The sequence below is a fragment of the Sitophilus oryzae genome, unplaced genomic scaffold (genome assembly GCF_002938485.1).
Source record: "Sitophilus oryzae breed Bouriz unplaced genomic scaffold, Soryzae_2.0 scaffold_1517_pilon_pilon, whole genome shotgun sequence".
Taxonomy (NCBI): Eukaryota; Metazoa; Arthropoda; class Insecta; order Coleoptera; family Curculionidae; genus Sitophilus; species Sitophilus oryzae.
In genome coordinates this window covers 304540-331899 of record NW_022146189.1, presented here as the reverse complement: position 1 = coordinate 331899, position 27360 = coordinate 304540, and the positions used below count along the sequence as shown (strand labels likewise).

Sequence of the window (27360 nt, the reverse complement as noted above, 5' to 3'; positions counted from 1 at the left end):
AATACTCGTCAGCGAGTAACGGCTGTATGTATGTATGTATGTATGTATATGTATATGAATATTTCTCTCTTAAAACCAGTCCTTATATAAAAGGGGGGAATATAAAGAAAAGTATGCTTTAGAATATGGTCTTTCTCCATAATCCTATTAAAATGGAAAATCGGCCAACTGGAAGGAAATTCGCTAAAAGCATTGTATGTTTTGCACTCGGTTTTACATCGTATGGGCGGAAAGTGCATCTATTCTGTTCGCTCAAATAGAACGAGGGGTTTCACACAAGCATAAACCACTTTACTTCGGGTTTACGAAGAATACCCAATTGAATTTTTATCGTCGTTTGCAGCTTTTCGAGAAACTGAATTTACTCAATCTCAATATACATGGTGGTGCATTGGAACACTGGACATAGGATATTTCATGTTAATTTTGAAAAGCTCAAATATTATCTCCCCAGTTGATTTTATGCAAATGTTGAATTGTCATTTAAAACTTATTTGTAAAACTCTACGTTCAAATTAGTAAAATTTATAATACGGGACAGAGAAAGCTACAATTAAAATACCATCAGCAAAAATGTGATTGTGTCATTGTCAAATTCGATGTCACATTTTGTTTACAAAAATTTGAAGGTACCAGAGTAATTTTGTGTAAAATAATTATAAATTTCGCAACTTCTGTACAAGTTACGACGCACTAATAGGAAAATGAAATTCCGCGGAAATGAGCTGTTGCCATTTTTTGAATACGGTTTAGAAGTAACGAAATGAGATATATAAAAAAATAATGTTATCTATATTGTAGACTTATTTTTAAGCACCGATACAAAAAAAAAATCCGCGGAAATGCGTTGTTTCACCACTATGCAGTGATCTTCTTCCCGACCTTTGACACGGATTAATAAATAATGTCTATTCTTATCAACTAAATATCGCTATGGTCAAACCAAATATAACCAAACCAAACCAAACCAAACCTAACCAAACCAAATATATATATATATATATATATATATATATATATATATATATATATATATATAGTCAAACCAAATATAACCAAACCAAACCAAACCAAACCTAACCAAACCAAATATATATATATATATATATATATATATATATATATATATATATATATATATATATATATATATATATATATATATATTCCCCATTCCCCAAACCAAACCAAAACCAAAGCAAACCAAACCTAACCAAACCAATTTATTTAAATCTAATTTTATCCAATAATTTATCATAAGGGGTGATATACTGAAAACCTTTAATATTTCGAAGTTTTCCATAGTATTCTCAACTTTTACATATTTCAGGATATTTAGAGTGAGGGTGGGGAATATATATATATATATATATATATATATATATATATATATATATATATATATATATATATATATATATATATATATATATATATATATATATATATATATATATATATATATATATATATATATATATATATATATATATATTATTCCCCACCCCTCACTCTAAAATCCCGAAAGTATGTTATATATATATATATATATATATATATATATATATATATATATATATATATATATATATATATATATATATATATATATATATATATTATTCCCCACCCCTCACTCTAAAATCCCGAAAGTATGTAAAAAAGTTGAGAATACTATGGAAAACTTCGAAATATTAAAGGTTTTCCAGTATATCACCCTTATGATAAATTATTGTGATAAAATTAGATTTAATTAAATTATTGTGATAAAAATATATTTTCGAATAAAAATTAGTTCACATCGTTATATTAAATGTTTTTACGTCATTCTTATAATGAAAAAACTATTAAAAACACCGTAAAGTTTTAAATTTTAGTTAATAATAGAAACATTAAAAATTCGAGTTTTCTCAAAAACAAAGAATTTCCGCGGCAAAAATCAAATTTTTTGCTAGTTTTCTTGTATCATCCTATAAAACTATTCTATGTATATTCTATGTAACTGATTTCGGCTAAACGAAAGTTGAGCCGGAAAATCCGTCGTCGGTGGAGTTGGAAAATATTTACACTAAATTTTATGTAGAGGGGGTTTTCACCTTTCCCTTACTTTCTTTTGATTTTGGTGGAAGTAAAATGTAAAAGCACTTAGCAAAACATAGTCACCTTTTCATGGATACCTTGTCTAATCTGGCGTACAAGGCATTTCCTCTTAGGCCTATCAAAAGTAAACAAGGTATACCCTGGTCTACTACAGGCTTGCGTATATCTGCAAAGAACATGCGCTCATTATCTCACCTTAAGAAATTCACGGACAGCGTCTTTTTTCATAATTACGTGAAACTTTATAGAAAGGTTTATCGTAAGACTATGAAAGCTGCCAAGGACATTTATTATAATGCGAGGCTAGCCAAAGCCGGTAATGTCGCTAAGGAGACTTGGGCTATTGTAAATGACTTAAGGAATAAGACTTCTTCGTCTGGCACACTCTTTAATTCACCTGAAGATTTAAACACTTACTTTGTTAATGTGGCTAAAAATTTAGTTAACACCATAACTCCTTCCCATGATTCACTTTCATATCTTCCTAAAGCAAATGAGAATTTACACAGTTTCTTCCTCACGCCCGTAGCATTAGATGAGCTCCGTAGTACAATTAATAGTATTAAAAACAATTCCTCATCTGGGACTGATGGGCTTACTCTCGAAATGTTCTTTGAACTTCCTAAATGTACATTAAACCATCTTACTACTTTAATTAACGTGTCATTCCAAAAAGGAGTTTTTCCAAACTGCCTTAAGACAGCAATAATTATTCCTCTGTATAAAGGAGGTGATAAAGATGAAGCTTCGAACTATCGGCCAATTGCACTCCTGCCCACATTATCTAAGATCATTGAAAGATTGGTTAAAAAAAGATTTCTATCTTTTCTCCTTAAATATAAAATACTTACTACCCATCAATTTGTATTTCTAAGTAACAGTTGCACAAATGATGCTATGTTCGACCTTTTTAATAATGTATACTCTAGCCTGAATAACCATCACTCTACAGCTACAATTTTCTGTGATTTCTCTAAGGCTTTCGATTGTGTAAATCATAATATCTTAATTAATAAATTGCAATACTACGGTTTCGGGGGAGTGCCGCTCGAATGGCTTAAGTCATATCTTGGCAACAGAAGGCAGCTTGTGAGGATTGATACGTCTATGTCTTCTTGTAAGCCTATAGAATGTGGTGTCCCTCAGGGTTCAGTACTTGACCCTATTTTGTTTCTGGTGTTTATCAACGACATTGCAAATCTGGACATTAGCGGTAAAATCTGCCTCTTTGCGGACGATACTAGTTTCACTTGGAGCGGCCCAGATGTTGCGGCGCTATATGATACTATATCCACGACTTACGCACCATTAAGTCTTGGTGCGATTCTAATCTCCTATGCCTCAACCTATCAAACACTAAAGTTTTGTCATATAAAAGTACTATAAACCTTTTGTACTTAATAACACTACTATTGACGTCGTGGACTCTGTGAAATTCTTAGGACTTCTTGTAGACAACTCGTTAAAATGGGACTCTCACATTGAAGCTCTATCAAAGAAACTAAGCGCTGCCTGTTTTGCGCTAAGATCAGTTTCTAAGGAACTTAACTTCTCAACCTCTAGAATAGCCTATTATGCCCTTTTTGAGTCACATCTTCGTTATGCCCTTCCATTCTGGGGTACTTGCTGCGCAACAAAATTTGATCGTGTTTTCATACTTCAAAAGAGAGCAGTTCGATATTTATTGGGACTGAACAGTAGAACTCACTGCCAGAATTTCTTTAAAAATTTGAAAATACTGACTCTTCCTTCTTTATTCATTTTTGAATCCGTTTGCTTAATCCGCAAGCACATATCTGCTATTCCCGAAAGGCCATCTCATAACTATCCACTTAGGAATGCAGAGCACGATCTTTATCTGCCAACCCCGAGCTCAGAACTAGTTAAGGGTTCAATACTGTACAATGCCAAAAAAATGTACAATCATCTGCCTTTGCATATCAAATCGCTTTCATTCTTTCCCGCATTTTGCAAGGCTCTAAAATCATACCTACTGGAGAGAGCCCTATACGCGGTAAACGACTTTTTTGCTGATGTTTGATTACGAACAATTTTGAATTTTAAAATTTTGATCATCTCACACACTGGTCAAAGGTCAAGTATTTAATATTCTATGACTTTAAAATTATATCTATTTACTGCGTACTGTTCTAAAATTGTCCATGTATATTCTTTTTGTAATTTTAAAGACTTAAATTTTTTTGAATTGTATTATTTGTATTGTGTATTTTTTGTTGTTTGTATTTTTTTGTGATTTTGTTGTTTGTGAGTGCTTTGTCGATGAAGCTGTTTTGGCTTTTTGCACAATAAAGCGTTGTTTGTTTGTTTGTTTGTTTTAGGTTATTCCAATTTGAATGAGATTTTTCTCATTCAAATTGGAATAACGGTTCTTAAAATATCTGAGAAAATGTGTTTATTTTTTTAAAGTTTGATGCCCTCTAATGGACAAACAAAGCACTTTTTTTATAAAGGCAAATTATTGTGTCCAATGAAGTTATTTCGATTCAAAAAATACGTAGTAGCTCTATGTCCACGTAATATTGGGACACCCTGTATATTCATCAAATAAAATGTGACACTTGTTATTGCAACGTTTAAATACTTTTAATAAATCGAAAAATAATCATAAATGTTATAAAACTATATAAATTTAGGAGCGTAAAGAATTAACTTTTATAACTCTAATTCTCTACGCTCCTGTGGAAGACATAAACCATGTCGAAATATAGAGCTATAGAATAAATTGAGTTTGATTTAGAACAGACCGCTTCTCGAGAATATATTACTGTTAGTACGCATACATATATCTACTTAATTATTCATCAATTAAAATGTTGGACCGAAATTGAAGTAATTTCGTGTCTTTAATTGTTTGTAAACTAGACCTCTAAACGGCAGAGATTTATTTGGAAATTTATGTACAAAAATCCGTTTAACAGAATACATTTCAAACTTTTTAGTGTAGAACTATATTCTTCTGAGGTTAGACTATATCTTCATTCTCGAAAATCTATAATCGTTGTCAGAAAATATGCTGTTTTATGTACTTTTGAAACAGCTGTATAGTGTCTATGTTGATCAAGATAACTTCTGCCTTCTCCAATAATTTCAGAAGTAACATCAATATTTGGATGAAAATTGGTGTCTGGTAGTTTTTTGACATGAGAAATTTGATTTTGATATCAATATGACTCCTTTTTGTAGGGGGCGCCACCTACATGTGTTTTAACTGTTTTGAAGAGTAATAACTTTTCGTCCGTACCTGTATAAAACTACCTAATGAAAAAATATACATTTCCGCAATTTTTTACGTAAAAAATGTCTCTTGGTAAAAATCTCTACGATCAACCGTTCTCAAGATATTTAGAATGGAAATAGTCAATACATGTCATTGACCAAAAATCAACATGTTGAATAGATGTTGATTTTTGATGTTGACTGAAATGATTTATTTGGAAATTTTTATTTTTTAAATTAATCTTAAATTTTTCTTCCAAAAAATACATACATTTATACGAACTTTTTTACTTGTTTTTATCTACAGAATATTCTGCCAAAGTTTCCGGAATAACAGTTCCGACCACCCTCTATAATACATAGTATATAAAATTATATAATAATTATTATATAATAATGAATAATATAGTATACAATTATATACATTATATAATACATATAGTTACAAACACGTCTAAAATATGAAATAAAATTATTATGTATTATGTCATTTCGTTACTTTTAAACCGCATTCAAAAAATGGTGACGCATTTTTTCAGTAATATACTCCCTGAGTGACAATTTTCTTTTTCTTTTTTAACATATTTCGGCTAAATGAAACTTGACCCGATTTTCCTTTCTTAAAATGGTCCCTCAAGTATTTACTACATTTTTTGTCTCCTGTAAAAAAATAGATTGTTCAGGGAATATTGGGCACCCTGTATATAGGGTATATCTGTTATAGAAATATTTTTTATAGTTTTCTTGGACACACTTTTATAATTTTGTGTTATTTTTCGATTTATTATAAAATTAAAAAAAAATGATTTTTTTATTCAAATCACATGACTGTGAAATCACAACCCTGCAAAAGCATTATGATTTGTTTTCCGCGCTGTTATGAAACTAAATTGTATTTTTTTTGCTTTTAATTGAGAAGAATTATATAAGACATACGTTTTGTATAATGTTTTTTTTTCATGTGAGAAATGAGTCACCGTGATTCACCGATTCTGAAGTGACTTCATTAATTAAAAATTCATCCCACAGTTTCAGCACATTCACGGCTAAACGGTTACTACGAAACAACTATCCTTCTATATTATGGCGTTCTCTGAAAAAAATAGCTGTTCTTGGAAGCGTTTAAATGAAAATAAATATACGATAGGTGTATTGTATTGCTTTAACCTTGTCTGTTTTTTTTTAATTAGACTAGATGTAATTTATACCGGGTGCGTCTCAAAATCCTATAACTTTTTTATTTTTACAGATAAAACAACGAGATTTGGTATGTTAGTATATGATATAATATGGGATTGAATGACATATTCAATTGTTTTCATCGGAAATGACTGCAACTTTTAATTTTTAAGTGGTACCCGGTATTTTTTTACTTTATTCGATAGAAAATAACAGTCTGAATAGAATGACATATCATATGTCAACTTTTAACATTTTCACATATGGTTTATTTGAAATTGTAACATACGGTTCATAACGACAATTTAACTCGAAATGCCAAGTGTGTGATATCACATTATTGGTAAAAAATGCTTTTTCCAAATATGCTAATGAGCCACCATAGTTCCATTTGAAAAAATTGAGATATGAGTAAAAATACGACTTGAGCATCTTTTAGCCGGCCAGGACAAGACACTAAAAACATTAGACGATCAAATCTATTTTTCCAAGGCTCCTTGATTAAAAATTATTGTTTTTAACACAGCCACTCTAGATTGAAATTTAAAATACAATTTGTTTTTGAGCGAAAATGTCAAAAGTTGACATATGATATGTCTTTGTATTCAGAGTGTCATTTTCTATCGAATAAAGTAAAAAAAATACTGAGGGTGCCATTTAAAAAGCAAAAGTTGTAATAATTTCCGGTGAAACCGGAAGTGACCGAAAACAATTGAATATGTCAATCAATCCTAATTTATGTCATATACATATAACATACCACATCTCCTTGTTTTATCTGAAAAATGAAAAAAGTTATAGGGATGAGCCATTTTTGAGACGCACCCGGGATTCCCGGGATACAAGCTTACAAACAACAAACACAAGATTACAAACCAAACCAAACCAAACATAATATGTTTCTTAAAGAAAATATTATTTTCGCTTAGAGTATTTTACATATCCAATTTTCAAAAAAGGCTCCTCTGATAAAAATCTATTAAAAAGGTGCTTTAAGACTTGTAAGACTCTTGCAACAAGACCATAATGGGATCCTGCAAGACCAAAACCAAGGAATTCTTGGTGTCGGTCTTTATACGACGAAATATCCCGGAGTATATTAATCACCCTTATTTTGTTCCAGGCTTCCATGGATCTTCCTCCCGACAAAGCCAAACTTTTGAAAAGCTACGACTCCGAGAAGAAATGGGATATTATCTGTGATCAGGTATGTTTTTTCTTCTTTACGCTTTAATAGGTACTCATTAGTTAAATACAGGGTGGTCCATCGAAAACATTCCGCAAGGCATAACGACCAGGGTATTTATTTTTTGAAAAAGTCCAAATACACGTCAATTTTGTTCGTGAGGGGGGCAACTTTTTCCTCAAAAATGTTTGCAAAATCTTCAACCCTCTAAGCGGGGGTGTCATCCCCCAACTTTTTTCAAATGGGAAGGGGGGTCAAGTGGTGCCGCAATGAAAAGGGCTTTCTATTCTCTATATTTCCCCGCTTTGTTTTTAAAAATCGGTCGAGTCATTTTGAAAATATGAAGGATTGAAATTTGAAAAGTACTTTTTGCAAAAAAAACGCATAAATTGAATTAATTAAAAAAACTTAACTTATTAATGAAGCAAAAGCTGAAAATATTGCCCGTCAACCTCCATACAGTAATACAAATTATTTTCAAACCGTTCTCGAACATTCTGAAGAACTTGCGGGGTCACTACGCGACAAACATCAATAGTTCGTCTTCGTGGGTCTTCTAATGAGGCGGGTGGAGTGCTATACACTTTACTTTTTATGTGTCCCCTTTAAAAAATAGTCTAAAGGAGTCAAGACGGGTGACCGGGGAGGCCACTCAATTACACCCCTTCGTCCCATCCACCGACCGGGAAAGTTATTGTTTAAGTAATTACGCACATTTTGAGAGTAATGTGATGTAAGTCTTGTTGAAATATTAGTTCCGCTTCAACGTATCCAGGATTGTTCTCTATGATGTCAGTTAGGGCTGGGTCGATGGTATTTTCCAGTAAATCCAAGTACATATGACCTGTTAGATTTCCAGGGAGAAAAAAAGGACCCACAATAGAATTTCTAAAAATACCAACCCACACGTTCAATTTCTGAGGGTTTTGTGTGCTTTTGTCCTCAGCTCAGTACCGACAGTTGTGCCGATTAACTACACCGTTCAAAAATAAAGTACACTCATCCGAAAAACACACATTAAATAACGCATAAGTCACAGAACAGCTATCTAGCAAGTACCTACCACACCTGATTGTTCAATCTTGTGGCACGTAAAAAAATGCGTAAACATCTAGAAATTATAAGAAAAAAACAGCAAATTGGTGGAAGGAATTTATCCTTATCATTTACTCTGATACATGTTTAAATAAACTTTTCAAATTTCAATCCTTCATATTTTCTCAATGACTCGACCGATTTTCAAAAACGAAGCGGGAAAGTATAGAGAATAGAAAGCCCTTTTCAATGCGGTACCACTTGACCCCCCTTCTCATTTAAAAAAAATTGGGGGATATCACCCCCGCTTAGAGGGTTGAAGATTTTGCAATCATTTTTGGGGCAAAAATTGTCCCCCTCACAAACAAAATTGACGTGTTTTTGAATTTTCTGAAAAAAAAATTACCCTGGCCGTTACGCCTTGCGGAACGTTTTCGATGGGCCACCCTGTATAATTATATAATATAATGCTCTTATATAATTTTATTATATACCTAAAAACTGCAAGAAATTTATTTTCCATTATATAATAATATTATTTATATAATAAACACTTTTACTTTTATTAAATATAAATAAAAAAGTTATGACTAGATGATCTCAAATTACGCAATTTTTAACACATTTCAATAACGTAGGTATGGGGGTTAGCATAATAAAAATTACCCTCGATTATCATTTCAAAGATGGCATCGATTTTTTATCATACAATATTACATCCTTTATCCTTATTGTTACATGCATGTGTGCATGAGATGGGCATTATTTTAAATTATTTTGTTTCTTTATTTTTTTACCAATGGTATTCGCTATAAAATAAACAACAAAACTCGGAAAATATGTTAGTATTTCTTAACCACTATATCATCATCAACTTTGTAATTTGGGCCTATTGTTATCTATTGTTGGCTATGTGGGACCAAGTTATCCCTGCTAATTTCCTAATGTCATGGTCCCATCTCAGGTAGGTTCGGTCTTCTTCTAGGTATCCTAATTCCTCTTGAATAACATGCTGTAATTTTTGTGGTCCATTTGTTGTCTGTTCTTGCTAGGTGTCCTGTACCATTGCCACTTGAGGGATTTGCATCTGTGGATGACATCTATTACCTGGGTCTTTTGTCGTATCCACTCTATTCTTTTACGGTCTCTCTTAGTTGTTTCCAGCATATTTCGTTCCATTAAGCGTTGTGCGACCTGCAGCTTCCTTATGAAGTACGTTTTAAGTGTCCAGGTTTTGCATGCATAGGTCATGACGGGTAGTACACATTGGTCGAATGTTTCCTTCTTTAGATAGAGTGGCATTCTAGATTTGATTACAGTTGAGGGTTGGAAGTTGGAACCTTTGGTGTTACACAGCAAAATAAAAAATTTTATTTTGTTATTCTAGATTTGAATATGATTAAATTTCTTCCATAAGTACTCCATGCTAACTTAATTCTTCTGTTGATTTCTGGTAGTAGAGATCCTGAGCTGTGTATTAGTTGTCCCAAATATCTACAGGGTGTTTCAAAAAACATGTGCCATCTCTCGTGGGGAGATTCCTCACGTAAAAATAAGAATTATTGTTCATATCAACATAGGTCCGATTCTGCTTTGTTTCGTAGCTACAGGGTGTTAAAGTCTTAATAACCTTTCGATTTATTATAATTTTCTTCCAAGTACTTTTAGTGATTGTAATGAAATTTTGAGGGTAAATGTTTATAGTAACATCTACCCTCAAACTTTGCTACATATTTTAATGCTATAAAAGTGTCGATAAATTCATCAGGGACGTGCATATGGGTTATCACTGGAATATTTAAAAAAAACATGTGCGCCATTGACTTTTTTCTTTTGAAATCAAAATTGTATAGGCCGTTTAATGCCAATTAAAAGTTACGTCTTAATATTTTAATTCGGCCTCCTTGATGAGGTAAATCCAATTTTATTAATCATAATTAATAAACTAAAAATAAAATTCATAAATTGTTTATTTTACCTAATTTATTATTAAATATTATTACTATTAGTTATTATTACTATTAGTCCATCAAAAACAGCAATTTCAAATAAAAAATAATGGTATTTAAGATAATAATTACAAAAAAAACTAATTTTAAGACGTTTTCACATCCTGTAACTATAAAAGTATGCATTTCCATACCCATGTTTATAGGACCTTTTTTTCATATTTTTTGATGAGGAATCAATGAGTACTTATTTAAAACTTTTGTAAGTTAATGATATTGAATTTTTTTAAAGGTTGCTATTAGACTTGGATCAAGGCAAGTAATTAACAAAATTGGGTTTATCTCATCAAGGAGGCCGAAATCGATAAAATATCAAGAGACAACTTTTAATCGACATTGAACTGTTTACACTATTTCGCTAACAAGATAAAAAAAGTCAGTGACGTTCGTGCATTTTTTAGTAAAATATTCCAACGATAACCCATAAATATGCACGTCCCTGGTGAATATGACGACACTTTTTTAGCTTTAAAATATGTCGCATTTATAGTAACTTTTACCCTCAAAATTTTATTCGAAACGCTAAAAGTACTTGGAAGACAATTACAATAAATCGAAAAAATATTAAGACTAACACCCTGTAGCTACGAAACAAAGCAGAATCGGAGCTATGTTGATATGAAAAATAAATCTTATTTTTACGCGAGGAATCTCCCCACGAGAGATGGCACAATGCTTTTTGAAACACCCTGTATATTCTTCTATTATTTCCAGCGTTGTGTTATATACAGGGTGTCCCAGGCTGAGCGTGCATTAGAAATTTCTAGAGAACTACAATATCTAGCTCGGAGATTTTTTGCATATCATAGTTTAACAACGAGATCTATCGATTAAAAATATTTTCAATATGGCGGCACTTCCGGAAATACCGGAAATTGACAGGAATTTTCTTATTTTAAATAGGTGCTCCCATTTTTTTATTACGTACTTAAATTCTCTGTAAAGTTTTATGAATTTTGGTATTAAACACTCCATAGTATCTAACATTGGCCGTATTTGAGAAAAAATATTATTTAAATTTTTTGAACGAAAAAAACTGCCTGTCAAAAATATGTGTATAGCCTAAATGTCAAATTTAGTGATAACCAGAGCTACTGTGCCAGAGAAAACATTTGGCTATCTATTGCTAAAATTAAATTGTTCGAATGTCATATAATAATGGTCGCAGCTGTCATAGAATTGTGCGATTAAAAAATTATTATATAGGTATAATTTTTTTCAAATGGAAACCCACTTTTTTTATTTCACTAGTGGAAAGGCTTTCCAATTCGTTACTTTTTGACTATACATGTTCCTATACCTAAAATAAATTAAGTTATTTGAGATTTAGTTTTAAAGCGTATATTTTTCTTGATTTTAATCAGTAGCCTATGACTTTAAACGTCAAGTGATGTCATATTATGACGCTTTGTTCAAAAAGCAGCATCATTTCTGAGCCAACTTTGCGCTGTTTTTTTCGATAATACGGAATATTATTAATAATATCGTTCGTTGTACATTACTTTAGTTTTTGCTAAGATCATTCATAATACAAGATAATATACTGTATTAACTTTATGATTAAAACATCTTTATCTTTAACAGTTAAAGTCCCCCCGTGCAAATTATTTATCTGTCATCATACAAAGCACGTTTAATCATAGAACTTTGAAATCACATTTGTATACTGTGCCGTAGATTAAAAAAGCATGATGATACAACGTTGAAAAAATTAGCAATAAACATATTCAGCTATATTTTTAAAATAAATCATTATCCAAAAAAACTGTCTATTCTTTTTACTTTTGGGATAATAACAAAAGACAAATATTATGAGATATTGCCTGCCTTTTGAGGCTTTATTTAGATATTAAATACGTCAAGAACTAACGACAATAAAGGAAGACGCTCATTTTATTCAACATGTGCTAACCATTTGGGACTTGCATAATTTGTTTTATTTTTGTTCCGAGTCTAAAAATGGAAGTTGTCGACGACTTAAAGGGGACCTTTATTACGAGAAGCAGCATTGTAAGGAAGTACGTTAGGTTTTTTATACGAGAATTATGTGAATCTTTTCCATATTGTAGCATCCTGCGTTGTGACTGTTGAAGAAATATTTAATTTTTAATTCAAAATAGAAAAATAGAAGTATATACAAGAATATTACAGCTGAAGCAGTTGTAATATTCTAACTAACTAATTCTAAACTCACAATCTTAAGAAGCAGTTTGGATTTAGAATCTACAATCAGTTAAGAAACATATGAAATACATACATAAAAGAGAATTTAGAAACCGAATTTGCCAAATATTAATAATATTATAATACAGATAAATCTGGTATATAATTGAAAATATTAAATACACGTAAAGGAGAATCAGATTGTGTGTTTGCTTGAAAGTGGTAGACAATAGTGATGTTTTTTTATGAGTGTTTATAAGATTTGATATAAAGATTGTAGTCAGAAATATGTTGAGCAAACTAGAAGATCAATATTAACTAGATTTAAAAACATATGGCTCAGATAAGATATGGTAGACCGGATAGATATTGCTTTACTCTACATATTGTTGATAAAAATCATTGCATAGATACTTATAATTTAAAATTATTTAAACAAGTCTCAAATTACAGGAAATTAAATGCATATGAGAGCGTCAAAATTAATAAATTTAAAGAAGGTGTCCGTTCTTCTCAAAGAGACCTGGTTTAAATTAAATTAAGTAATATTTAAAGTTTTTAGCCGACCATACCAATAGGTATGGTAGGCTATTATGATCGGCAAAAAAAGTTTTTTTAATTTCACTCAAAATGAGTTATTTGGACATAAATACAAAATATTTTCATGGTGTCTGTCTGTCTGTCTGTCCGTCCGTCCGTCGCTCTGTCTGTCCGTAACACGATAACTCAAAAACCGCTAAACCGATTTTAACCAAATTTGGCACAAAAATACTGTGGCACCCGAAAATCTGGCCATTAGTTTTTGGGGTGTGGGTGGGGAGTTGGTAAGGGGGTATGGGAGGGGGTTAAAATTTTTAAAAAATCGTAACTCCAAAATTACAGTAGCTAGTACTCGTATAGAAATGTATTCATTTCTATACGATCTCAAATCAAAGCTAAGATAAATTATAGAAATATCACACTGGGATCCGGTGAACTATCCTGACACACGATTTTTGCATTTTTCTTTTTTTTTTATCAAAAAGTAACCACTTTTAGTAGTAGTTTTAAATAAAAATAAATGGAGATTATGCACAGAATGTTAAAATATTGTAATTTAATTTTAGTAGTTTTTGACACATATTTGACGTTATGGAGAATTTTAACACTTGATTTAACATGACAGCGACAAAAGGAAAAGCAATGTTAAAAAAAAATAGCTATTTTTAATAATAAAAATTCGTTGATAATGTGTGAATGGGAAAACTAAAAAAAAACAACAGAAGAGAGAAACAAAATATCAATCAAACAGATAAAAAGAAAGAAAAAACAGCCAAACCAACCCGACCAAACTCTAACCAACCCATACAAAACCAACCAATACAAAACCAAACCAAACCAACCAATACCAAACCAACTCTACCCGAGCCAAACACAAGCTTTCGTGGCTTCCAGCTTACAGCGTGTTTTCATATGCTAGAGCTATAAGAATAGCAATTGTTTCGCCGGCCCAGTAATTTGATAAACTAAAGTAATCTAATTCGTATTAAAAAAAAAACATTTTAAAACCCTTGACGTTTTTATTTTTTTACCTACACAAAAAAGATGCATGAAATTCCGGATAATTTACTAGCTGATCTGACAACCATGTATCAATTCGCAATATTTGTCAAAATTCGACCTTCCCTACTGTCAGCGTAAACATAGAAACGGATATAAACAAGTCCGCGACTCTTTCATTATCGGTTATGGAATTTGCTATAAAAATCAAATAACAATATTTTTAAAAATGTTTTTTATGTGAAACGTGTTGGTTTGGTTTGGTTTTTTTGAGATTTTAGTCAAAAAATCCAAAAAATTCATTTTAAGGTAACATAAACTTCATTTTCTAAGAAAAATCGTGTGTCAGGATAGTTCACCGAAGCCATCACACTGTATATACATAACATTATTATTACCAAAGGTAATGTTTATTATGTAATTAAAATTAATATTTTTTTAAATGTCAAACCGACAGAATAAAAATTGCCATAACGAAACTAGCCAAAAGATGATTTAAGATTTGAAAATATTACTATTTAAAATAATGGCTATCAATAAAATTACATATAAGGTTGACATTTAGCTGTACGGTGTTCGTCCCAAGTAAATTTGTCAAAAGCAGCAGGAGATGGGGTCCAAGTATCCCTACGCCTATCCAGCATACATCGTAGACTAAAACACAAACTGTGGTTAGAAAAGGTCATCCAGATCGAATATAATATTCATGGTTATACTATATGCTAATTATTAAACTTGGCATGTTTCGAAGAAACCCAGGAGGCTTCAAATCCCAGTATTAAAAACATGGGAAGTACTATTTCTTTACGAGGAAAACATCGGGGCTGGAAGAGGGACCCTAAAACGTGAAAATCAGTACCCTTGTTTGAAAAAAAAATACTATAAACTCACCTCGAAATATTTCGAGAACTTCCATGATCAACAAATCCATTCTTTCCTCTATTAAATATTTTGGAGTGAACTAAAAAAACGTATCAGCAAACATGCAATATATGGTTATCTTAGGTTAAGTTGGGCTCAGCAAAAATATATCCTAAAAATATACAGTGAGAATATTGAATCTCCAAAAGACAATATCACATTTTTACCTGGTTCGTCGAAATTCCAGCGGATTACAGATTTTCAAGAAATAATTCAATAATCCGGAATTCTAACCCAGACTTGTGATGCGAAAGATGTCAAATGACATTTGGACATTCAAAATGACTATGCTAAATTAACAATTGCGATGCGCACAGACAGGGTGACGATATCAGTTTTGCTAACTCAAGGAAGTTCTAAATTAGACCAGAGTTAAATCAGGTATAAAGAATAAAGAACGCTTACAATCATATAATATACCTTAGTACCGGATTTTAAAAACGTTACAATCTTAACCTTGATTGCAAACAGGGAACGTCTGTCCAAAGAGACAGACTGCCCAGACAAGCAAGATCAAATAACAATTAAAATAGCCAGATGTATGGGGTTAATCACAGCGATCTTAGAGATCTATTGTGCCCCCCTTCCTTGAGTTATAACTCATCACATGGTCTATAACTCATCATACATTTTTCTCGTTGTAGGGGGGACAGGGTATTTCCCATCCTCCTCTGACAACAGAAGGTCTTCCTCCGAGGGTACACAACATTTCACGGTTGGAGTTTAGCCCTCCGTGCTTTTCACAGTCGAGGAGCTTGCCTCCGGCTCAGGTACGCGTGAGGTGGAGGCTGGAGGATTTGTCTCCATTTTCTCCACCTCTTTCACTTGGTCTCTCCTTAGACCTGATACCGGTGTTGTTCCTTAGAGGAGATATCCCTCTTTTACTATGGCCGCCTTGGATTTGACGTCAATTCCTATTGTGGACGTCAATTCCTATTGTAAGACCTGACCTTGACCCTCCTCCTTCGAGTTGATGACTCGCCAACTCGATGTCCATACATTGGAGTTCTAAGCCTGGATAAGGCCCAGCAGGTAGGTGGTGTCTTTCCCCTTGCTCCTCGGCAGAAAGACCGCGATGGCCGTCACTTTTGGCATGTTTTTTCCCTTCACTGCAACCAGTCCCGGCTAATTTTTAAGCTGAGGTGCGATTTCCACCAACTAATCCGCCGATTCTTAAAAAACACAATATATGAGGATCATACCCACCCGAAAGTGTATCCACGCAAAACGCAGCTAATCTACATTTTGTAGATCGTTGTGTTGCGATCCGGTCGCCACTATTTCGTCCAGTATCGCCTCTTCTAGAGTCGTTTGCTGGTCGGTGGTTAGTGCAACCTTTGGGTAAACCTTTGGCAGCACCGCCGTTTTTACTTGTTCAGCAATAGCGGTATAGCTGGTGATACGTCCCTGCTTGCCTCTCAAAAAAACTACTTTGAAATTAAAGAATAAACAAACGTCACTTCAAGTATTCTCTTATTGGACAAACTTTAATCAGGACAAGGTACATTAAAAATATTCTGCAGTCGAATGTAATTAATTATGTACTAATCAAATTGAGAATTTCCTAGGTTCAACTGTTACTAATTATGGTTGCTTGATATTAATCTCATTTTTTCTCAGTCGGTGAAAATAAATAATCAATCTTAGAAAGAATTTTTATATTTATAATACGTGCATGTAGGTGTTACTTTATATTCAAAAGTGATAGTGTCTGTTGGGTTTGGAAATATTTTATATTGAATCATGTTTAATAATAGTCTATCGTCATTAAACACTTTAACATTATAGTCCAGGAGGCAGTGAAATTTTTTTGTACTTATTTTCCCAATGAGTGACTATAATAACAGTTTGTTCGGATGGTGACATTACATGACAATTTGTGAGTCTGGTTAAAATTTTCGGATGGATTTTCTAAATAAAATAAAAAAAGTACATTTATTTTTCCAGTCATAAGTATTTGACATTTATTAATAAATCGATTTATTAATGGAAATAACAGTCCCAAGTAGTGGAAAGTCAGTCTGGCTGAAAATTTGCGGGTGCAAAAATTTGACAGATTTTTGACAATGAAACCCTTATTTTTCCATGCTTGAAATTTAACGTATTATTTGACACTATCATAAATTATAATGAAAAGCAAGTCTGGCTGATTTACGAAATTGGCAAATGAGTCTGGCCACCTCTTAAAAATTGCAAAAATTTCAAAATTTTTGTTCTTATTTCTCCGGATTTGAAAATTTGTTATATGATAAATAATATTATAATTTCATTGAAAATACACTTCTGGTTGTCATTTAAAATCACGAAAACCCCGCCAGACTCACAAGTTAGGTAGTACATTTCGTATAGTATGAGAAGTCACCTTGACCAGATTTTTTATTGCTGTAACTTAAAAACCAAAAGTCAAGAAAAACGAAGAAGTAGTTCTTCGATTTATTTTACGGTGACTTGTAGATATATGGATTTTCTATAAAAGAGCCAATTACGGTAAGTTTATTTTCTTCACTTCCAAAGACAGGTTTCTGCCTAATATGTTTTTTATAAACCACACTACCAGCTCTGCGAAATAGGACAAGTAGTCTTTCAAAGGAATCTTTATCAGGACGGTTCCTATTTAGATATCTTTGAGCATAAGCTCTCGAGGCTCAGAGGCAATTCTCCTCACAAAATAAAATCACTAGTAACATATCCATTCGTTCCGCCAGCAGATACCTACTGCTTTATTTTTCTTGCTAAAATAATGACTACTTACTTAATAAACTATTGTAGGTAAATTTAAGTAAACTGTTATAAATTATAAATAATAATGTCCATAAGCTAATTGAAAATAGTTACTAACTGTCACTAGAAAATTGCCATGGCAACACCAACCGTCTTGATTGCCATTTTATATATAAATTGCTTTTTATTCAAAATCTGAGCTAGCTAGGTATAGAAAACTCTAATATAGTTTGACAGAGCATTTGAATCTGCTTCGATTTATTTAAAAAAATACAGGGTGTTTCACTTGAAATAACGAAGTTTTTATATAAAATATATCCTTAAAATAGATCAGCCATTTTTTGTATCCCTGTATAAATTTAAGGAAGCAATAACATTTTTCAGTAAAGTTTATTTCTCTACCTTTAAACTCAGCACAAAAATTAATTTACGAAAAGTAATGTACAGGGTGGGTCAAATTGGACGCTTTTAAATGGAAACACCCTTTTCCATAGGAGATAGACGAAAACTAATATCGGTGTTTGAAGCTCAATTTTTATCAAAAACATGATGGTGAAAACCGCATATCGATATCTGTTACCGTTTCGGAGTTACGGGGTGTTTTTCAAAAATGTGCATTTAACAAATCGCTGTAACTTTTTTGCTATGGAAAATTTTGTATTTTTATGAAAACATTCCCAAAGCATCTTTTTACGTAGAATTTAATGGTTTAAGTATATTTTTTTTTAAATTAATAATTTAAGAATTATCAACAGAAAATTTGATTTTTTAAATGGGACACCCTGTATATTTTTAACCAATTGAAAATAATTTAAAATTACCTTTCCAAAAATATAGCATACTTGATATTTTGCTCAATTTCTCTTCGAGATATAGAGTTTATTAAAATTCGCCCACTTTGTATAAGTAGGCTTTGAATGGTGCCGGCTCTAATGCAAAAAAAAACTAGCCGGTGAGCAGCAATTAAAACGAAAATAATATTTGCAATGAGAGATGCAGAATTTTATAACAATTTAAACTATATTTAACCAACATTAACACATTTAAACTATATCTAATGACAATAAAAAATAAATAGCAAACCGAGACATGAGATTTTGCTTCAGGTGTTCGACATATCGACCGTCTTCTGTTATGGACAAACGGGGCGGTTTTTTAACATTTCTCGCGAAATTCATTAACTCAGTGGGGGTGAAAGGTACCCTCTCATAACTGCTAAGTATTTTTAGTTCTTTTCTAGATTATACGGAAGAATAAGGAACCTTTATTCTTCCGCAAATATATCCATAGGATTAGATCCATGGGCACTAAGTCAGGCGGCCTCGGCGGCCAACGGCTGGGATCTTGGTTAGCTATCCAATTATTCTTGAAATTGGCTGCAAAAATTTGCTGATAACTTCAGCGTTCAGAGGCGGTGCGTCGTCTTGCTGGAAAAATATGTTTTCACGTTCCATTCAGGGCTTATTATCAATAAGGGGTCCAAAGCCTTCTAGTTAAAAGTGGCGAACTTTTAAAAATTCTGTATTTCGAAGGGAATTATGACAAAATATCAAGTGTGCTATATTTTTGGAAAGGTAATTTTAAATTCTTTTCAGTTAATTAAAAATATAGAGGGTGTCCCAAATAAAAAATCAATTTTTCTGTTGATAACTCTTAAATTATTAATTTTAAAAAAATTATACTTAAACCATTAAATTCTAAGTAAAAAGGTGCTTTGGAAATGTTTTCATAGAAATACAAAATTTTCCATAGCAAAAAAGTTACAGCGATTTATTAAAAATGCACATTTTTGAAAAACTAACTTTTGATAAACGTAACTCCGAAACGGTAACAGATATTGATGTGCGGTTTTCACCATCATGTTTTTGATGAAAATTGAGCTCCAGACACCGATATTAGTTTTCGTCTATCTCCTATAGAAAAGGGTGTTTTCATTTAAAAGCGTCGAATTTGACCCACCCTGTACAGGGTGTTAATATTCTGTTCTATTGTAGCATGCATATTTGAATATATGTATTTAAATATCTCAAAAACCAAAGATTTTAAAGATATTTAAATTTAACCCTTATAATAAATGCCTTTTTTGGGCCCAAGAATCCAAAAATGAAATAAAATACCGGGTGTTCCATGAGAAAAAATATAACTTTGGTATGAAACTTAGTTTTGAAACACCCTGTATATTTCAATATAATTTTAAATTGTGCATATTGCCTCCTATACATATACTCATAAAATATTTTGTTTCTACATCTTTTCGTTGTCGTATAATCAACCGAGGCGAATGAGGTGCGCCACCCTAGTATATGATATTTGCTTAAAATAAGATACCGAATAATTCTATCGGTGTTTGCTGACTGGGAAAATAAGTACCGAAAATCTTCACTGCCCCCTGGACTATTAGGAGTGGGCATCAGAGTACGAAAAATTTATATTGAAATTGAAAATACGAAATTTGTTAATAATGCTTTTATATTTTAAGTGGTGGTTTATAGCATAAATTAGTATATATAAGTATTATTATACTCGTAATAAAGTAATATTTGTTATATTAAAAAGGGCACGAAGTACACATACCTTATTTTTTATTATTATTTATTAACTTAATTTAGTTTATTTTTCATAGAAAAGGAAGTTTTCTACCTTTTTATTTGTTAAACATTTGAGAGCCTACCAGCGCTTTCAGATGGAGCGGAGAGTCTGCGCGGACTGTCCGCGACTTTGAGCAAGTACCATAAGTTTATATTAACAATTTCACATGGGTCGCGTATGCCTCCTTCCGGATGACGGTATACGTAAACACATTAATAAATTAACTTATGGCTTTGGGCCTTAGCTAGACATCGACAAAACTAAAATCATGTTCACTCTCCCGGAAGATCACAACAATGCTATAAAAATCAAAGAAGAACTATTAGAATACGTGGCTGAAATCAATTACCTCAGCAGTTTGGTTTCGGAAAAGGCCAATATTGACTCTGAAATTCAGCACAGGATTAGCAGCGCCTCAAGAGCATTCTGGAAATTAAAAGACAGGGTTTTCTACAATCATGACATGAGTACAAAAACGAAACTTGCAGTGTACCGAGCAATAATAATTCCCACCATGTTATATGGGAGCTAAACCTGAGTGCCGTACCGCCGACACATGAACACATTAAACAAGTTGCAACAGAGACACCTTAGACAACTCTTAAGAATCCGTTGGTTCCATCATGTCTCAAACGTATCGGTCCTTGAAAAAGCTAACTGCGAGAGTATTGAAGTCATGGTTAAAAAATCCCGCTTAAGATGGGCTGGTCACGTATGCAGAATGCAAAAAAAACGCATACCAAAATCACTGCTTTACAGTGAGCTTGTAGACGGTAAGAGAAGGCCGGGTGGACAACTGAAAAGGTACAAGGATATTTTCCACGAAAACTTAGATGGGATTAACATGCAGAATGAGTGGGAAGAAGCAGCTCACAATAGAACTCAGTGGAGAAGAATTGTAAACTCAGTTAACAGCGACAACCAAAAAGTAAAGAGGCAACAAAGCAATGATATTTTTGAATGTCCGGAGTGCGGTACGCAGATAACATCACGTATCGGGCTTTTCAGTCACAGAAAAGCTCATGAAAGAAAACGCCTTGCGTGACCATCTTCCGATGTGTGTCGAATACTCGTCAGCGAGTAATGGCAGTACCTATATATGTATATATTCTTAAACACATTAATATAAAAACACGCGGACGGTCCGCTCCATCTGAAAGCGCTGTAAGTAAATTAGATTAGAACTAAATTATTATTAAACATCTTTCGTACGAGACTTCGTGCCGCCATTTGCATTCTGTCGCGCGGTGCAAAATAATGTTCATTAGGCGCCATCCTTCCGACATGACTGGCGTACACTTTTGGCATCCAACTGAATCACAGAATAGTTTACGTTACTTTAGTGAGAACTACTCGGCTAATAAAGTATATCTGATACATTTGAATCGTTTTTTTTTGCGAGTGGCGAATTGCCAAAAACAGAATTACTATGTTAGAGTTTGAGATTAAAACGTTTTATATTTTCAGTGCTTTGGGCGCTAATATCTGAAGAGATTGAAATGTAACTTGTGCAGTGGAGTCTCTAGACAATTCATTAATATATTTTATCCACGACTCGTCTATAATTTGATTTGGTTATGTTAGGTTGTGATTTTTGTCACAATGTGGTGGTTAATTTTGTCACTTTCTGAATTGGCAAGAGCCGCTACTGGTTCGCAGTAAAAAGTCCAGAGACATTATTTTTGAATATTTTTTTCTACTGCAACAATATTTTATTTTACTTGAAAGCGAGTAATTGTTGTTCCCATTGTCAATAAATAGTCATAAAAGGATAGTCAGCCACCACATACTATAGTCAGAAATAAAGACTGATTTACTCGTATGCAGAGCTGACGCTAGTTTCACTGGTATGCCAGCACTAGTATGGTTCGTGCCTGTGATTGTCACAGAGGATTGTTAACACGGTGTATAGTATTGTTAACACAGTGCTAGAGGGGGGGGTACCAGTGAAACTGGGGCCATGTACAGGATACCTGTAAATGAGCCTTAAGTTTTTTATAGACCACATTTCAGGAACAGCGGTCTTTAGTTGTCAGAAAATTATCTAAAGTATGAATTTCATTATAAACATCATAATAAAAGTATTTTGTTGTTGACTCTTGACATCTAAACACTATATTTGGCACTAGATTCTATTAACCAACTATTTATTTCCATTTTCCATTTTGCATTGAAAGCCCAAAGCTCCAGGTTTGAATTACCCTTTTCTGTAGCTAACAAAGAAAAAAAAGTAAAATTTAGAATATTTTCTAGAAAGTCCCATGCTTTTTAATATCGATAAAAAGAGGTCCAAAGCAAATATTACTAATAGATAAGATATTAACAAATTCGTCCTTATTTGCTTTTTGCTGACTGGTAAATAATTTCAAAACCTTGACAAGAAATCTTTATTTCAGAGATGGCATACAGTTAAATTTTATGTATAAAGAGACGTATAAATATGAAAATATATTTTTAGTTTTTGGAAAAAATATGTAGATCAGACAGAGCAAGTAGCATCTAACAAAAAATCTAGACCTTAAACTCTAGGTTTGTCAATTTTCAAAATAAAAATAGAGGACAAGAGTTTAAAAAAGCGCTGGCAGGAGTAACGTTTTTAGACACCTCCCCTGATTGTTGTTAAGAATTTACCCAAAAGTTATGTAAACGTTATACCGTTTATGGCTTTTCTTACTTTCTTAATTAATAAATATTTATACCTAAAACTTGTAATACACATTGTTGCTAGATTAATAATTTTATTAAGCATTGTGACGATAGACGAATATTTTTTTTTATAATTTTGCAATACGCAAGAGAAAAGACAACAGTAAAGTCAAAAAGAGGACTGTACTTTGGCAACCTTACCATTTTCTAAATATTCTTTTTCCACCTTAAATGTAAGAATTTTTTTAACTTATAAGAAGAAGACCTGCGACACTGCAGGTCGCACAACGCTCAATGGAACGAAATATGCTAAAAGAATAAAGTGGATACGACAAAAGACCCAGGTAATAGATGTCATCCACAGAGTCAAATCCCTCAAGTGGCAATGGGCAGGACACCTGGCAAGAAGAACAGACAACAGATGGACCACAAATAATACAGCATGGTACCCACAAGGAATTAAGAGTCCTAGAAGATAGAAGCAGACCAAACCTGAGATCTGTGATAGGACCATGATATTAGGAAATTAGCAGGGATAACTTGGGCTCTCATAGCCAACAATAGACAGCCAATGGGCCCAACTACAAAGGGAGTACCTATCTAAATATGTGAGGGAGGCTACACCACAATTCGAAATGGTTGAATAAGCTGAAAATGATGATGAAGATGATGATGAAGTAATATTTAATGCCATGCTAAGTAAAGTATTATAGTTAATGACAGGAAATGTTATTTATGTTCAACAAGTATTTGCATACATTTCTTGGCTAGTATTACGACGTAATAGTTAAATTAATAAATCCTGACATGGTTTTGAAGGTTGATTGAATTGAGGCGAAGCGTTAAATAGACTGTATTGATAGATTTTTTTCTTGTTGATTTAGAAAATCGACGCTGATTAATTTGCGCATATTTTTTATAGATTTAGTTTTAATCAAGATAGGGATATATATATATATGGTTATAACATATTTAGATTTTTTTATGATGTAAATTTTATACAGACCAGTTTATTAAAAATACATACCTAGAAATACGTAACGAGTTAATTATAAAGTATAAAAAATAAGAATTACTTTGTGGTGATGTGTGATCTTGTTGTGATCAGAACTATGGAACATTTTTTATTTTTTTTTCTTAGCGTTATATCGACAATTTACTGTTGTTTTTTTATTGTTGGATATTTTATGAAATAACTAATTTATACATTTTTGCCTCGTTAATATTTAGTAATATTTTTGAACCGTTTCATGATTAGTTAAAACATTATTGTTCCACGTTTTAATAATCTTTTGGCATGTTTTAATTGAATATGAAACTATTTCCTAGATATATAATTTTTTTAACGAGTGACTTACATAAAAAAACATTATGAACACTTCAACGTAGTTAGGAAATATCCTATATCCATCAACATCTGAAACTGTAAAGTTTATAATTATTTAAAAGTAGTTGACATACTTAACATACTGAGATTTTAGTAGGGACTGACGGCTGAAAAATGAATGCTTATTTCTATATAAAAACTAAATGGAAATGTTGTTTAGAAATCGAAATGTGTTTGCCCTAGGGTTGCCAACTTTCGAAATAAAAAATAGAGGACGAGAGGGTAAAAAAGAGACACAAGTGAAACATTTTTTGTAACATCTCCCAAATGTCTAGAATTTACCAAAAAGTAATGGCAACGGTATGCGATTGATGGTCTGTCTTACTTTCCTAAAAATATTTATACTCAAAACTTGGAATAGAGGACGGTTGGCAACCCTAGTTTACCCATCTCTGATAAGAATGTATTTGGATGTGATGTTACACTTTAAAATTGTTCGTCCTTTTTCTATTTTTTTCAAACAAGATTATAATATCTTTGTCTAGAAGTATATCTTTTAAATATCGTTAAAAGCGAAGTTAAAACTTTTATTCTAGTTGGGTAAAGTTCTTGAATGAAAGATAACGTTTCTTTGTCTGGTCGTGAGTAACAATTTACAGTTGTATTTGTACAATGATATTTGGTCCGAGATTCTGCTTAACTGATTTATAATGCATTATAATTTATAATACATAATCTGTACAATGTAAATAAACTCATTTGTTTTGTACATACGCATATACATACATACATACATACATATCCGTGTACAGGGTCTTTTGAAAAACTTGTATATAGGAATTATTGATCATATACAGGGAGTCTCAGGCTGAGCGTGCATTACAAGTTTCTAGAGAACTATAATATGTAGATCGGAGATTTTTTCCATTTTTTTTTGTCAATATGACTCCTACTTTTAATTCTCTTAAGAACCTTACATATTAATTAACGGACTACAAGAAGAAGATTAAATGAAGCAAATCTTATGTCAAGAAGGCCTGCTGCCAAAAGCAAAGGCATGGTCTTAATGTAAAAATTACGAAAAATGTTAGTGCCTTCTTTAAAACCGAATATTTCCAACAAAAATAAAGCTAATGAGATGAACCAAAAAACAAACCATTGAGAAAGGATGTATCTAGATGATAAAATAATTTTTAAATTTCTTGCTCTTTTAACATATTTCACAGGGTGTTTCAAACTTTCATCAAAAATATCAACATTTTGTTTTCCCTCGTATAATTAACAGATGGGGAGTTTCATTTTTAATTTAGAAAAAGATACTAAAAAGTCAAATAATTTGGCAACACACTGCTTAAAAAATCATCAAAATCGGTCCATTAAAATAAAATATATTACCCTTTAAAATACATCAAAGTTTTAAGGTGCCCATTTTTCGTGCCGGTGAATGTATTGTAGCGTTTTTTAAACAACCACCACTGCGAACGGCAGCTTTTCATCGGAGAGCAGTCGTGGATAAGGCATTTCACTTGAGAGAAAATTAATCAATAGTAATAAACAAAAGATATATAGATATTGGGCGCCAGGCATGTACAGAGAAAGAAAACACAGTTGTATAATACTTAAAACTAATGACTATATTTATTCGTGATGAATTCTGATGGTAAATAGCATTGTACAATTAATATAATTATTATAGTGTTTACTTGTTGAGTAAAACTATATATGTAAATAATATTAAATACGTTCTATGAAAAGACTATAAAGAAAATACAATGCGTGTAACGTTATAGAAAATATAGGAACAGTAGCATTACTTTATTTAAAATGTTAAATTTATACGGTGTTAAATCAGATGTGTTGCAACCTGTAGATTCTAGAATCTATCTCGTTATTCATCTTTTAGTATAGCCCTTGATTATGTATAAATAGATGTACAATGAGGGCTTAGTACAAGCCCGTCTTCTAGGTGGCGCCTTGCCCGTTCTGAATTTTTGTATTCCCCTACGATTTTCTTTGAGGGGAATCCGTTAAACCCGCCCATCGTTCAAAAATGGAAGGGCGCGAGGTCACATCTATTGGGCTACTTATTAGCACGTTTCACGCATGTTTTACGAAAATAGCTTTATCCTTGTTTGTTTCAACTGTGACAAGAAAAAAGGAAAAAAAAGTCATATTCGTTTCTAAATTCGGCAGTTTTGTTTATCTTTCTGGACTTCTGATTTCGTTTCGTGTAGGTTATGTCTTAAAAAATAATTATTTATAAGCTTTTGAGTTGAAATATACCTTAATGCATATCTAAATAATTAAAAAAAATAATTTTTTCGTCCCTCGCGAAGAAACGAAACAGTATTTTTGAATATTTGGATTACAAACTATTATTTTATGAGTTTTATGTGTTGTGTTTACGTGATGTGTAATGTGTATTTTGTACCTGCTGGATAATATTTTGAAACATATTTAATTAAACAAAAAGCATCTGTATTACAGGTGAGTAAATACTGTTCATATTTATTTCTAAATTCATATAAATTTGTTTTAAATCACTCTTGGTTTTTAGAGTTTTTATCTTAGAGTTTTACTCATAGAGAGTCTGAGATAAGTTTAATAATAAACATTAAATTTGATAGATTGATAGATAGATTAAACGATAATGGCCAGTTGACTTAAAAATTTAAAAAATACTGATTTTATGCTATAAATTATGTTTC

The 27360-nt window shown here is 32.2% G+C and overlaps 1 protein-coding gene across 2 annotated transcripts in view; it reads left to right on the top strand.

Annotated features, from left to right (window-relative positions):
* The window catches only part of LOC115878539 (formin-like protein), a 237038-nt gene that overhangs the window by 80886 nt on the left and 128792 nt on the right, over positions 1–27360 (top strand). For both annotated transcript variants that reach the window (XM_030895062.1, XM_030895063.1), the window contains exon 2: positions 7640–7723. In XM_030895062.1, the coding sequence (XP_030750922.1) occupies positions 7640–7723 (84 nt within the window). The remainder of the gene's footprint in view (positions 1–7639; positions 7724–27360) is intronic.